The sequence below is a fragment of the Acomys minous genome, assembly GCF_964271855.1.
Source record: "Acomys minous genome assembly, chromosome: 12".
Classification (NCBI taxonomy): Eukaryota; Metazoa; Chordata; class Mammalia; order Rodentia; family Muridae; genus Acomys; species Acomys minous.
The window spans coordinates 4389788-4402261 of record NC_140493.1 but is presented as its reverse complement, the minus strand read 5'-3'; the positions used below and the strand labels follow the sequence as shown (position 1 = coordinate 4402261).

Here is a 12474-nt window from a genome sequence, read left to right as displayed (position 1 = left end):
ATCTACTGTGCAAGTCCACAGTTGTCTTCACTTCCTCCACCACTGGCCCTAACCTCTGGCCCAGCTGTCAACTCTGACACCACCAAAGTTCAAATATTGGCCAACAGAAGGCTAAGGGTTAGCTACAGAGAATGGTTCAGATAGCGGCGGGGGACATGGAAAAAAAACGAAACTAGGGACATTTTGCTTACTGCACCAAAGGGAAAACTGAACCCTGTTCCTCTGTGACCAGCTGGGGAAAGCTGGTCTTTGGACCTGTGTGTTTTACTTTCTTTCCTTTTTTTTTTTCTTTTTTTGGTTTTGTTTGTTTGGTTGGTTGATTGGTTGTTTTTTTTTTTCTTTCTTCAAGACAGTTTCTCTTTGTAACCTTGACTGTCCTGGACTCATTTTGTAAGTCAAGCTGGCCTCGAACTCAACTGCCTCTGCCTCCAGAGTGCTGGGATTAAAGGCGTGTGCCACCACGCATTTTACTTTCTTTTGGAGACTATGTGCGTGCTTTTAAGGCTCAGAGGGCCCTTGTGAGCAGCCAAGCCACTGTTCAAATCCATCAGCTAGTCAGTCCCCTTGGCCTGGAGCTCTAGTTTTGAGTCCAAATCACCCCCACTCCTGGGAGTGGGCTCCTGGCTCCCCAGCGAGTGCTTTCAAAATGTTTATTAGGCCCCAGCGGCGGCTTCCTTCCGAATCCCAGTACACTCATCCAGATGGGGCACCCTCTCCACCTCCCTCTGAGCTGGCAACCCCATCCCTTTCCCCTGTCGCCACCTCTGGCCCTCTCCAGCCTCTGGTTAATGAAATGTGGCAGTCGGCTGCACAGACAGCTGTCATTACCCCTCATTTCTCCGCTGGGATATTGCATCCCTCGCTGGGAGGCCGACAGGTGAAAGGAAGTGGATGAGGTTCGGAGAGCTGAAGCTGGGGTGCAGGCTGTTGAGAGCTGAGAGTCCAGGAGGAAGCGCCAAGCTTGAAGTCTCCAGGGGTCAGCTAACTGAGGTAGGCCCTAGGATGCTCTTTCTGGCGGGGACCCTAGTTCTTTCGTTCTTTGATTGGCAGTCAACTTTAACCAGCCCCATACCCACAGCTCTCAGACAAAAGTCGGCCTCACACATCTTGCCCCACACCCTGGGCCAAGCTTGGCTTCAGTGAGCTCAGCAAGCAACGCCTCAGAGCTCTCGGCGGCAGCCCAGTGCTTTCCTGCCATCTCCTCCATGCCTTCCCTCTCGCTCCCCCTCCTTCCTGCGCTCCCTCCCCCGCGGCCGCGGCCTTTATTAGGGATTCCGCGGCTGTCGGTCCCGCCATCCATCCTGTCCGCCAGCAATTAGGCGGCCAGACAAAGAGCAGCTTCGGATGGATGAGGGTCCCGGCGGATCGGAAATGTGAAGGGTCAACGCTGCCGCCCGCGGCGCACCTCGCTCCCCCTTCCGCATAATCACCCGCTGCCCGTCACTCAGCCGGCCGCCCGGGAGCTCCGGGGCCCGGGAGAGGGCGGGGCTGGGACTGCAACCTAGGCGCCCGGGGCCGGGGCGGAGCCGCGTCCTGCACGCGCTTCTCCTGCTGGACGGTGGAGCACAGACTCCCGAGGCACTCACAGAGGAAGAGGAAAGAATTTGGGCATCCCCTAAGGGGAACTTGGTACCCGTGGCCTGAGGCCTTCCTGAGGGCAAGTGGAGACTAACTAGTTGCCAGAGAAAGGCAGATCAAAGTCCTGGGTGTCCCCTGCTGGGAGAGTGGAGCACTTAACTTTGAGGGTCTCCACACCTCGCACCTGAAACTAAGCCCGAGGGCACCCCCCCCCCTTTGGAAAATGCCAGGCGTCCTAGTCTATGGCACCTCCTATAGGACGAGAATGACTCTGCGCTTCTTATCTTCGCTCTTCTGAGTAAAATCCAAACCATCCACATCAAACCAAGAAATGCTCCAAATCCGGGCAAAGCCAAGTGGAGCCAAGAGGAAGTTCAAGGAGTCCAGGTTTTACTGCGGATTCTTTGGAGCTTGCTCCCAGCTGACAAACCAACATCTCAATCTGACAATTAGTGGTCCGGGGTTGGGGGGGGGTGGCAGACGACGAGGGGGAGAAGGGCCCTTGCTGCTGTGGAGCCCTCCCGGCAGGAGGCAGAGGTGGGCGGTGCTGGCAGTGATGAACGACTCAGGGGGGGCCCAGGGCCCGGAGCGCGCATTCATTACTCCACTGACAGGCCGACGGGGGCCGGGTGGGCGGCTAGTGGACGTGCTGGGAAAGAGGCCAGTGGCAGAAGCGGGAGCAAGGGAGCGTTTAACAGTCCCACAGCACCTTCTATTCCTGGTTTTTTTTTTTACTTCGACCCTGGCCTTAACTACCTTGAACTTGGCCTCCCCGTTGCTGGTCTCCTTAATTAAAGAATTAGGGAATCTAAGGAACTCTGCTCTTGGATTAAGTGATTTAAGGTCAGATACCGAGAAAGGAGGCAGACGGGTTTTTAAACTAGGCGTTTCGGTGGTGCTTGACCTCAGAAGAATTGTGCGTGATGCTCGCCCAGGCATTGGTGTGCGTGCGTGGCAGCGATTGATGGAATGGATGGTGTATCGGCATCGGTAGCTGTGCGTGTCAGCGCTGGTGATGTCTCCTCAGTTTATCAGTGGAGGTGTGTGAGTTTCATGTGTCAGGGGATGAGCCACCACACCCCTCCCGGCTGGCGGAAGCCCCCCTCCAAGTGGCTGTCAGTTCTGTCTGCAGTTCTGGGGGAAATGGCAGCCGCAGGGTGACAGCTGAGGTGTGCTCCTGAGGGTGTGTGATGCGTTAACTGTGAGAGTGCTGTGACAACCGATCCCTTCTAGCACCTTCTTCACTGCTTCCGGAAGTGGTGAAAGCAGTAAATGCTCTCCCCTTGCCAAAGTCTAGAAATCTAATTGCTCAATCCTGAAGAAGCGTTTACGGCAAGAGCCTTCATACCGTACAGCCTTATATATACAGCATATGCAGTCTGCAGCGTGTGATCGCTAATCCATCTGGTTTCCCCTGGCTGGTAGTGATCCCAGAGAAAGGACTGGCTACAAACTAGACACCTGTGTGATGCGCAGGGTGAAGACCAGATCTTTTGATCTCTAAGAGAATCCTCTCGAAGTGGCCCACGCCTTTAATCCCAGCATTTAGAGGCAGAGGCAGGCAGATCCCTGTGAATTCGAGGCCAGCCTGGTCTACAAAGTCTAGGACAGTCAAGGCTACACAGAGAAACTCTGTTTCAAAAAGCCGAGAGAGAGAGAGAGAGAGAGAGAGAGAGAGAGAGAGAGAGAGAGAGAGAGAGAGAGAGAGAAGAGAGAGGTGTATCTCATGGGGCCTGAAGCACCAAGAAGTTGAGCCTGGCCTCTCTGGGGCTGAGCCTCCTGCACCAGGGGATTCTGGAACTCTGGAACGTTGCTCTATCAGGCTACCTTTCAGGCAACTTCCGTTTGCCTTGCTCTTCCCAGGCCTAGAGCGTTTTTTTGGGGCCCACTTCAGTTTCCTTTCTTTTCTCTATGCTTTAACCCTTAGTGGGGCGCGCGGGCGGGGGTGTCTCTTCCAATTTTGTCTCCTCAAGTTTGGGGTGGTCTCTGTTCCTCTTGGGGATCCTGCCTCTGAGAACAAGCCAGTACAATAGTGAAGTGCTGTGGGGGAACCGAGGTGGTAGAGGTAGAGCTCCCTTGTTGCCAGAGTTGAGAACACAGGAATGGCCAGGTCATGCCAAGGCACGCTGGCCCTTGCTTCTCATCATTCTGGGCACAGGCGCCTAGTCGATGCCCTGCCGCCCCCCTCCCGTCCCCGCAAACGGCCCTCCTCCTGGCCCCCGCCCCTCCGCCCGCCTGGAAAAGGCAAATTTGACATTTTTAAATCCCGAGCCTTAGAGGGATCGATGCGGCCCGAGGGCCCCGCCCGGGGTCGATATTCCTGATTGGGAAGAGGCCGCTGAGCGTAGCCCGTGTGTAAATCACCCGGACTGGGGGGGGGGTTGTGCGGGGGGGGGGCGCTCACCGGGAAGCTTCCGGGCCCGGGCTGGACCGAGGAGGACCAAAAGAGAAAAATAGGATTTAAAAGAACCGGAGAGGAGCCCTCCCAGGGCCTCCCCCCTCCCCCGTCTAGCCCTGCCAACTCCCGCGGCCGACTTCGGTCTCGCTTCAGCGGCCTCCATCCTCCGTTGCCCCTGGAGCCGCGAGGGAGGCCGGTGTCGGAGCCAGCCATGCAGCGTCTCCTCTCCGGCCGCTCCCGCGGGGCCCGGGCTTCGGCGGCGGCTGTCACGGAGCCGACAGGCTGGGCTGGCGGGGAAGAGGCGGGTGGCGGGTGTTGGGGGCGAGGGGGGCGGGAGTGGTAAGGCAGCTGGGAAGCTAGCTCAGTCCTCGCTCAGTGGGCGCAACAGATGTTTGCAGAATTAAGGGCCAGCAAAGTGGTCTAGGTTTGCTAGCGACACGGGGGCGAGAGGACGTGGGCACACTTAGGAACGAGAGTGGCAAACCTGCGAGGCACTCCAGGGCGCTGGCGAGAGAGAATGGGGAAAAGGCCAAGGAACTTCTGGTTGTACCTGGTAATCGCCTCTGTTGGGGAAACCGAGGCAGCTGAGACTGAGGAGGAGCCAGGAAGGTGGAAAGCGGAATCAGTGGTGAAGGTCGGGGTGGAAATTAATTTCCGCGTGGGTTTCTGCATTGACCAAGGCCAACCCTGAGCCAGTAAAGGGTAAATATGTTACCATGCCCTCGACAGCTGCTCACACTCCCCCCTCCCTCATCAGCTTGTCAGATCACACCCCCCCCCAACTCCCACCCCGCGCCAGTTTATAGAACAACAATTTGGGGAAAACAATCCCGGCCGAGTGACGGCCCCGTAATTGTGACAAAGTGAGTGCGGACGGCTGGAGAGAGCGCTAGGGCGGGAGCTCGGCAGGGTGAGGCGCAAGCAAGGGAGCCTCTCACCCACCCCGTCACCCCCTTCTTCTTATTCTGGTCACCTCTCGTCTCTCTCCTTGACTCTTCCTCAATTCTTCTCCTCAAGGCCCCTTGTGCCTCCTCCTCTTGTTTCTCCATCGCTCTGCCCTTTCTTCACAGCATCAGCTCTTCTCTCGCCCCTCACGCTCCGTCAACCCACCTCCAGAAGTGCCTGTTCCTTGCTCATTTCTCACTCTCTCCTCCACCCTCCGCTCTTTTCTCCATCTTTTTCATGCACTTATATCGCCCTTGGGCCATAGGCAGGCTCTACAGCAAAATCTCCTTAGCTCCTTCCTTCCAGGGCTGGGTCGGGAGACTTCATTCCTCCCGCATTTCTGGGCAGTTCTGGGTACCTCCTGTGCTCCGGACACCTGGTTCCCAGCTGATCCCCTCCCCACCCCACCCCACCCCCCGCCGGGGCGGTGGGCACCCAGCACCCGGCTCCCGGAGCCCAGAGCGAGTTTGTTTGTCCAGCGGCAGCAGCGGCTGCCGCCGGTGCTGTTTGCCAAGCTTAGCGCGCCGCCGCGCAGTGCCGGCCCAATTAAGTCTCATTCATTATTAAGCGCCCCTGTCCGCCCCCGTCGCCAGGCGTGCCTGTGCTGTCGTTTCGCTGCCTCTTAGCCCTAAAAGGGCCAGATCCTGAGCTGCATTCTCGCCCCCAGCTAGGGGTAGGGGGTGTTGGAGGGCTCTAAAACGTTTGGTCTACTGTTGACAGGTGACCCTAAGTGAGGCCCACTGACTCTATCCCTTCCTCTAGTGAAGGCTGGGAGACCGTGTAGATCCAAACTTCTTTATAAAGAAACTGAACCTCAGGGAAAGGTGTGACTTGGACAAGGTCACGGAGCCTGGAATAGTGAAGGCGTCTTGTACACCAGCTCCATTCCAGCAAGGAAGCGAAAAGGCGGCTCCTCTTCCCTCAGTCCTGGGTTTTGGCCTAGATGGCGCGCCTGGACCCTGGTATCCCTTGCTGGTGGGTTCATCCTTTGCTTCAGGCTACTGGGTCTGAACAGCTTCGGGGCTCTCTGGGTTCTGGGCTGTGCACGCTCAGGCTCAGGGCTGGATGTGTAGTCCTTCAACTGCAAGGCCTGGAGGCAAAGCAGTGAGACAAAACTGGGCGTCTCTCTTGGTGCTCCCTTTTGCTTGTGGGTGGATGTCTGTCCCTTAAGAAATTACAAGTGTTACCGGGCAGTGGTGGCGCACGCCTTTAATCCCAGCCCTCGGGAGGCAGAGGCAGTGGATTTCTGTGAGTTTGAGGCCAGCCTGGTCTACAAAGTGAGTTCAGGACAGTCAAGGCTACACAGAGAGACCCTGTCTCAAAAAAAAAAAAAAAAGGAAAATAGGGAAGAAATTAGAAGTGATGCTATAATAGCTTGAAGCTCTTGGAGTGTGGAGAGAGGACCCTGCAGCCTGACGTGAGAGAGGGATCACCTTCCATTTGCGGCGGGGAGAAGAGGGAATCAAGAATTTAAATTTTACTGATGGGATCACCTTTTCTTTTTTTTTTTTTTTTTTTTTTTTTTTTTTTTTTTTTTTTTTTTTTTTTTTTTTTTTTTTTTATCCCGCCAGGTAGCCCCACAGTCCAGACGGCTTTGGCAAGGGGTGTCCCAACCTTGCGAAAAGGTGATCTGGGACTTTTTGGGAACCTCCCTTCTGTAAGCGACAGCGCCACCTGGCGGTTGCAGTGACATGCTACAAGAGGCGTGCTTCTCCCGGGAGTCGGGGCGCGGTTCCAGGCCGTACAATAATAAAACTGGGTGAGCCTGGACAAAGCTTCCCACAGAGTTTATCCCAGAGGGCAGGTGGTGGAAGGCAGGACCGGAAGGCAATTCCGCAGGGGCTGACGAGGGCTTGGGGAGGGGCCGGGAGGAGGTGGCCTGACTTCAGAGACGCAGTCTGCACTGGGAGACAAAGTCCACTTGTGTGAAAGCAGGAGCGGGCACAGAGGGGCCATTTTGATTCCACGGTCAAAGGAAATGACTGGTCTGAAGCGGCCTGTCAGCCTGAACAGTCAGGTACTGCGGCCCTACTGGGACAGCCTGAGGGAGTTCGCTTGAAGTAGGCAGGACAATACTGGCAGGCACTCTTTGCACCAGATTTGATATTCTGAGGATTTTTGCAGCCTCTTTGTAGAGGCTCTTCAGTCCTGTTTGGGGACAGAACGGCTGAGCTGTGGGGTGCTAAGGTCTAGGTCAAAATGTTTTCTAGAATGTTTAAGTGGAAGGAATCCAGGGTTTCTTTCAAGTTTGACTTGTAGGAAGTTTTCATGGTCTGGGGAAATGGGAAGGCTGGAGAAAGGCTAAAAGCTTGGGCCCAGGCAGCCGGCCAGACACAAGGAGACAACACACGGGCTTTCCAAAGGGTTGGAAACATTGGAAAAGTATTCTGAACAAACTTCCTCCTATGAATCATTACTCTTCCAGTAGTCTGAGGGGAAGACTAGAATTTAAGTTGATTATTATTATTATTATTATTATTTTACTTTATTGCATGAGTGTTTTGTGTGCGTGCGTGTGTGTGTGTGTGTGTGTGTGTGTGTGTACGTGCGTGCGCGCGCGCACCTGATGCCCTTGGAGACCAGAAGAGTGCATCTATAAGCTGCCATGTGGGTACTGAGAACTGAACCCTGGTCCTCTGGAAGAACAGTAAGAACCCTGGGTCATCTTTCTAGTCCCAAGCTTTTGATTTGTTTGTTTTGGTTCAGGCAGCTGGTTCTCAGTGTCCCAACTAGGCATAATGGCACCTGCCTGTATCCCCAGCATTTGGGGAAGTGAGGGCAGGAGAACAGGAGCTCAAGGACACATCCTTGGCTATGGGCACATAAGACCATTTTGGGCTCAAAAATCAATTAATTAACTATTAATAATATATAAATGAAAAATTTTAAATTGAAGCATTCTCCTCCCCTAAATATGGAGTCCCTGTGACTATCACTAACAGGACCAGGGTGCTTAACCAAAGGTACAAGACATCCAGTACATGAGAGACCCAGAGGTAGGACCAGACTTGGCTTTTATTACGGTGCAATGGTTGACTGTGCTGAGGGCTGGATGTCGTCTGATGAGTCTGCTTTCTCCCTGCTCCGTCTCTTAGGGTCTAAGGATGCCTCTTGGGACTATGGTGATTTTCACAGAGGACCTTGAGATGCCTGCATTCTGATCGATGTCAAACGCCACTGGATCCCAAGACTCTTGCCCTAGAGGATGGGCAAAGGGCTCCTGGTGACCTATGTCCTTTGGGCTTTGGGGGGCCCTGTTGGCCTCCACCATCTCTATCTGGGAAGGGACAGCCATGCCCTGCTCTGGATGCTTACCCTGGGAGGTGGTGGCTTGGGCTGGCTCTGGGAGTTCTGGAAGCTCCCAGGCTTTGTCGCTCAAGCCAACAGAGTCCAGGGTCAGAAACAGAGGCCAGGAGAGGGGACACCACCTCTGAGCTTCCTTCGCTTTGCCGCCCAGGTGATAGTGGGCATCTATTTTGGTCTTGTGGCCCTGATCAGCCTTTCCTCCATGGCCCACTTCTATATTGTGGGCCTCCCACTGGCGGTTGCCTTAGGGGTCTTGCTGGTGGCTGCCGTTGGTAACCAGACCTCAGACTTTAGGAACACCATAGGAGCAGCCTTCCTCACGTCCCCTGTATTCTATGGCCGCCCCATAGCCATCCTGCCCATCAGTCTGGCTGCCAGCATCACAGCCCAGAAGCATCGCCGATTCAAAGCTTCAGGGGAGTCAGAGACCCTTAGCGTGCGGCTCTACCGTGTGGGCTTGGCTTACCTCGCCTTCACAGGCCCACTGGCGTATAGTGTTCTGTACAACACAGCCGCCACCATTAACTATGCGGCAGAAACCCTTGGCTCCTTCTTGAGCTGGTTCAGCTTTTTCCCACTCCTTGGACGCCTTGTGGAGTCTGTCTTGCTGATGCCTTGCCGTATCTGGTGGCTACTGGTGGGGGATCCGGCCTTCACTGGCGGCCAGTTCCAGGAATGGGAAAAGCTCTACGAATTTGTTGACGGTTTTCAGGATGAGAAACGTCAGCTGGCTTACCAGGTAAGTCTTTCTTCCCTCTCTTTCGGGGAAGTCTCCCCAGGGCCTGTCTGCACTCTGAGAGTTTAGAAGTCCTGCTAGAGCTGGTAGCCTGCACAGGGAAGCACTGTTCTGAGGTCCTCTCGCTAAGCTCTGAAAGGGAATCCTGGCTGCTTTGGGCTTTTCTGTATGTGTGTGCTGCATGAAGGTATATGCTTGGTACTTTTTTCTTTTTCTTTCTTTCTTTTTTTTTTTTTTTTTTTTTTTTTTTGTGAAGTCTAACAGTTTACCTAAGTTTGTGTACACGGCTGTGAGGTTAGGATGTGGGACACTACCGGCTCAGAGAAGATTCCTTCCTACCCCTTCCCTATCTATTCCTACCTCAGAGCGACCTTAACGACAGCCATCCCTGTGGCTCAGGGGTTTCGTGTGTCCCACTGCGTAGGAGATTACATTCAGGCCCGCTACAGATGATGCGTGAACTGTGTAACACTGAGCCACATCCCAAATCCTGTTTCGGTGCATTAGGTTTAAAACGTAGTATTGTAGCAGGGTGTGGTGGTGTACACTTTGTTTTGTTTTGTTTTTGGAGACAGGTTTTCTCTGTGTAGCCTTGGCTGTCCTGGACTCACTTTGTAAACCAGGCCAAGGCCTCGAACTCACAGCGATCCACCTGTTTCTGACTCCAGAGTGCTGGGATTAAAGGCGTGTGCCTTTAAAGGCAGTGCCTGGCTGGTGGTATATACTTTTAATCCCAGCATTCGAGAGGCAGCGGCCGGCAGATCTCTGAGTTCAAGGCCAGCCTGGGCTACAAAGCGAGTTCCAGGACAGCCAGGATGACTATACAGAGAAACCCTCTCTCGAAAAAACAAACAAACAACTTATTATTGTGTGTAAATTCACCTGTCAAAACATGAATGTAGAGGTCAGAGGACAGTTGGCAAGACTGCAATCTCTAGGGCTGGAAACATGACTCAGTTGTTAGGAGCACTGACCGTAGGGGACTGGAGAGATGGCTCAGTGGTTAAGAGCACTATCTGTTCTTCCAAAGGACCTGGGTTCAGTTTCCAGCACCCACACGGCAGCTCACAACTGTCTGTAATTCCAGTTCCAAGGTATCTGATACCCCCCACACCAATGCACATAAAATAAAGTTAAATTATTATTATTATTATTAATTAATTAATTTATTTATTTATTTTGGTTTTTCGAGACAGGGTTTCTCTGTGTTAGCCTTGGCTGTCCTGGACTCACTTTGTAGACCAGGCTGGCCTCGAACTCACAGGCATCCGCCTGCCTCTGCCTCCCGAGTGGTATCTGACATTTTTCATTCAACATTCTGTCTATAAGACTTATTCATGGGCCAGGCATGGTGGCGCACGCCTTTAATCCCAGCATTCAGGAGGCAGAGGCAGGCGGAGCTATGTGAGTTCGAGGCCAGCCTGGTCTACAAAGGAAGTCTAGGAAAGCCAGGGCTACACAGAGAAACCTTATCTCAAAAAATCCAATGAACAAACCAACCAAAGGCTCTATTCCTATTTAACATGCGATTTGAAATAGCCTTCATTCATTGCTGTAGCAGTGAACACTTCTTACACACAGCTTAGTTATTCACTCTATTGTTAATATTTAGGTCATTTCTAGTTCAGGACTTTTTTCAATGAAGTTCCTTTTTGTTGTTGTTGTTGTTTTGAGACAGGGTTTCTCTGTGTAGCCCCGGCTGTCCTAGAACTCACTCTGTACAACAGGCTGGTCTTGAACTCACAGAGATCCACCTGCCTCTCCCTCCTGAGTGCTGGGATCAAAGCAGTGCACCATCACTGCCCTGGTCGATGAAGTTCCTTTTAAGTAGTCTTTTCCAGCCTTTGGTGGACATATATACTCATTTCTCTTGTGGGGACGAGATCCTGTCAAGGATGTGAAGCTCTAGGTTGGAAAATGCAATTGTGACTAATGGAATCTTAGTGATTATGGGATATCCTGAGTTTTCTGGGTGGGGTTGTCTGCTTGGGTTCTTTTGTTCTAACACTAGACCTCACTCTAGTTAGGGACATGGCTGTATGTCTGAGCCCAAAGGGCGAAGTCTTGTCTGAGGCTCGGGACTCTTCTAGTTACTAACTAGCCTGGTTGAGCAGGAAGCAGGAACTCCGAGCTTTTACAAGATGCTAATTCGTCAGTTCTGTCTCCTCAAGGTTCTGGGCCTCCCAAAAGGGGCAAGCAATGAAGAAATACATTGCAGTTACCGCGACCTGGTGAAGGTCTGGCACCCAGACCACAACCGACACCAGACGGAGGAGGCCCAGAGGCACTTCCTGGAGATCCAGGCTGCGTATGAAGTCTTGAGTCAGCCCAAGAAGCCTAGAGCATCCTGGGGGTGAAAAGCAATCCCTCAAAGATGGCCTCACTTTTGTCAGCGGCATATTCAAAACCTCTCGACCTGATTGATAGTGTTAAAGGAGCTACTTGTGTAGAGACAAAAACTTTAAAGGGATGAGAGAGTCTGTGGTAGAAAATATTTGAATTTCTAAGTTCTTGGCTACTGTATTCTTGATTGCATTTTTTTGCTTTTGTTTGCTTGTTTGTTTGTTTTGGTTTTTCAAGACAGGGTTTCTCTGTGTAGTCTTGGCTGTCCTGGACTCACTCTGTAAACCAGGTGGTCCTTGAACTCACAGAGATCCACCTGCCTCTGCCTCCCAAGTGCTGGGATTAAAGGCGTGTTGATTGCATTTTCTTAAGGCCATATAGTGAAAGGAATAGTATAAAATCAATAAAATATCTTTCAAAGACTATACCACCGCTGGGGGCAGGAGAAATGGCTCAGCAGTTAAGAGCACTGGCTGCTCTTCCAGAGGACCTGAGTTCAATTCCCAGCAGCCACATGGTGGCTCACAACCATCTATAATGTGATCTGATGCCCTCTTCTGGCCTGCAGGTGTACATGCAGGCAGAGCACTGTATACATGAATAAATAAACAAACAAACAAATAAAAAGACTGTACCACCATATCCATCCCCAGTATATTGGTGTATGACAAAGAAGGTTATTTAACTCTTTTCAAGACAGGTCTGTCTGTGTAGCCTTGGCTGTCCTGGACTCGCTTTGTAGCCTAGGCTGGCCTCGAACTCACAGTGATCTACCTGCCTCTACCTCCTGAGTGCTGGGATTAAAGGCTTGTGCCACAATGCCTGGCCTTATTTAACTCTTATAATTGTGTACAGCACTGTGTTAGGAGATTGAAGGAAAAATATGAAGATTCTAATACTTCATATGCTGACCTATATGACAGGAAGAAGTCAAAGAGGTAAGTCAGGGGTTAAATGTCAAAGTTCCAGAAAAATGTTTTTTTTTTTTTGCCACTTATACTTTATTTTTTTTTTTAAGATTTTATTTATTTATTATTTATACAGTACTCTGGCCCAATGCCAGAAGAGGGCACCAGATCTCACTATAGGCAGTTGTGAACCACCATGTGGTTGCTGGGAATTGAATTCAGGACTTTTGGAAAAGCAGACAGTGCTCTTAACCTCTGAG

The 12474-nt window shown here is 52.2% G+C and overlaps 1 protein-coding gene across 1 annotated transcript; it reads left to right on the top strand.

Annotated features, from left to right (window-relative positions):
* Positions 1-6780: 6780 nt before the first annotated feature.
* On the top strand, positions 6781-11948 carry DNAJC22 (DnaJ heat shock protein family (Hsp40) member C22). The gene is made up of 3 exons (XM_084751507.1): positions 6781-6938; positions 8017-8966; positions 11135-11948. The coding sequence occupies exons 2-3, from the start codon at positions 8127-8129 to the stop codon at positions 11318-11320; spliced, it is 1026 nt and encodes a 341-aa protein (XP_084607633.1). The 5' UTR covers positions 6781-6938; positions 8017-8126; the 3' UTR covers positions 11321-11948.
* The last annotated feature ends 526 nt before the right edge of the window (positions 11949-12474 follow it).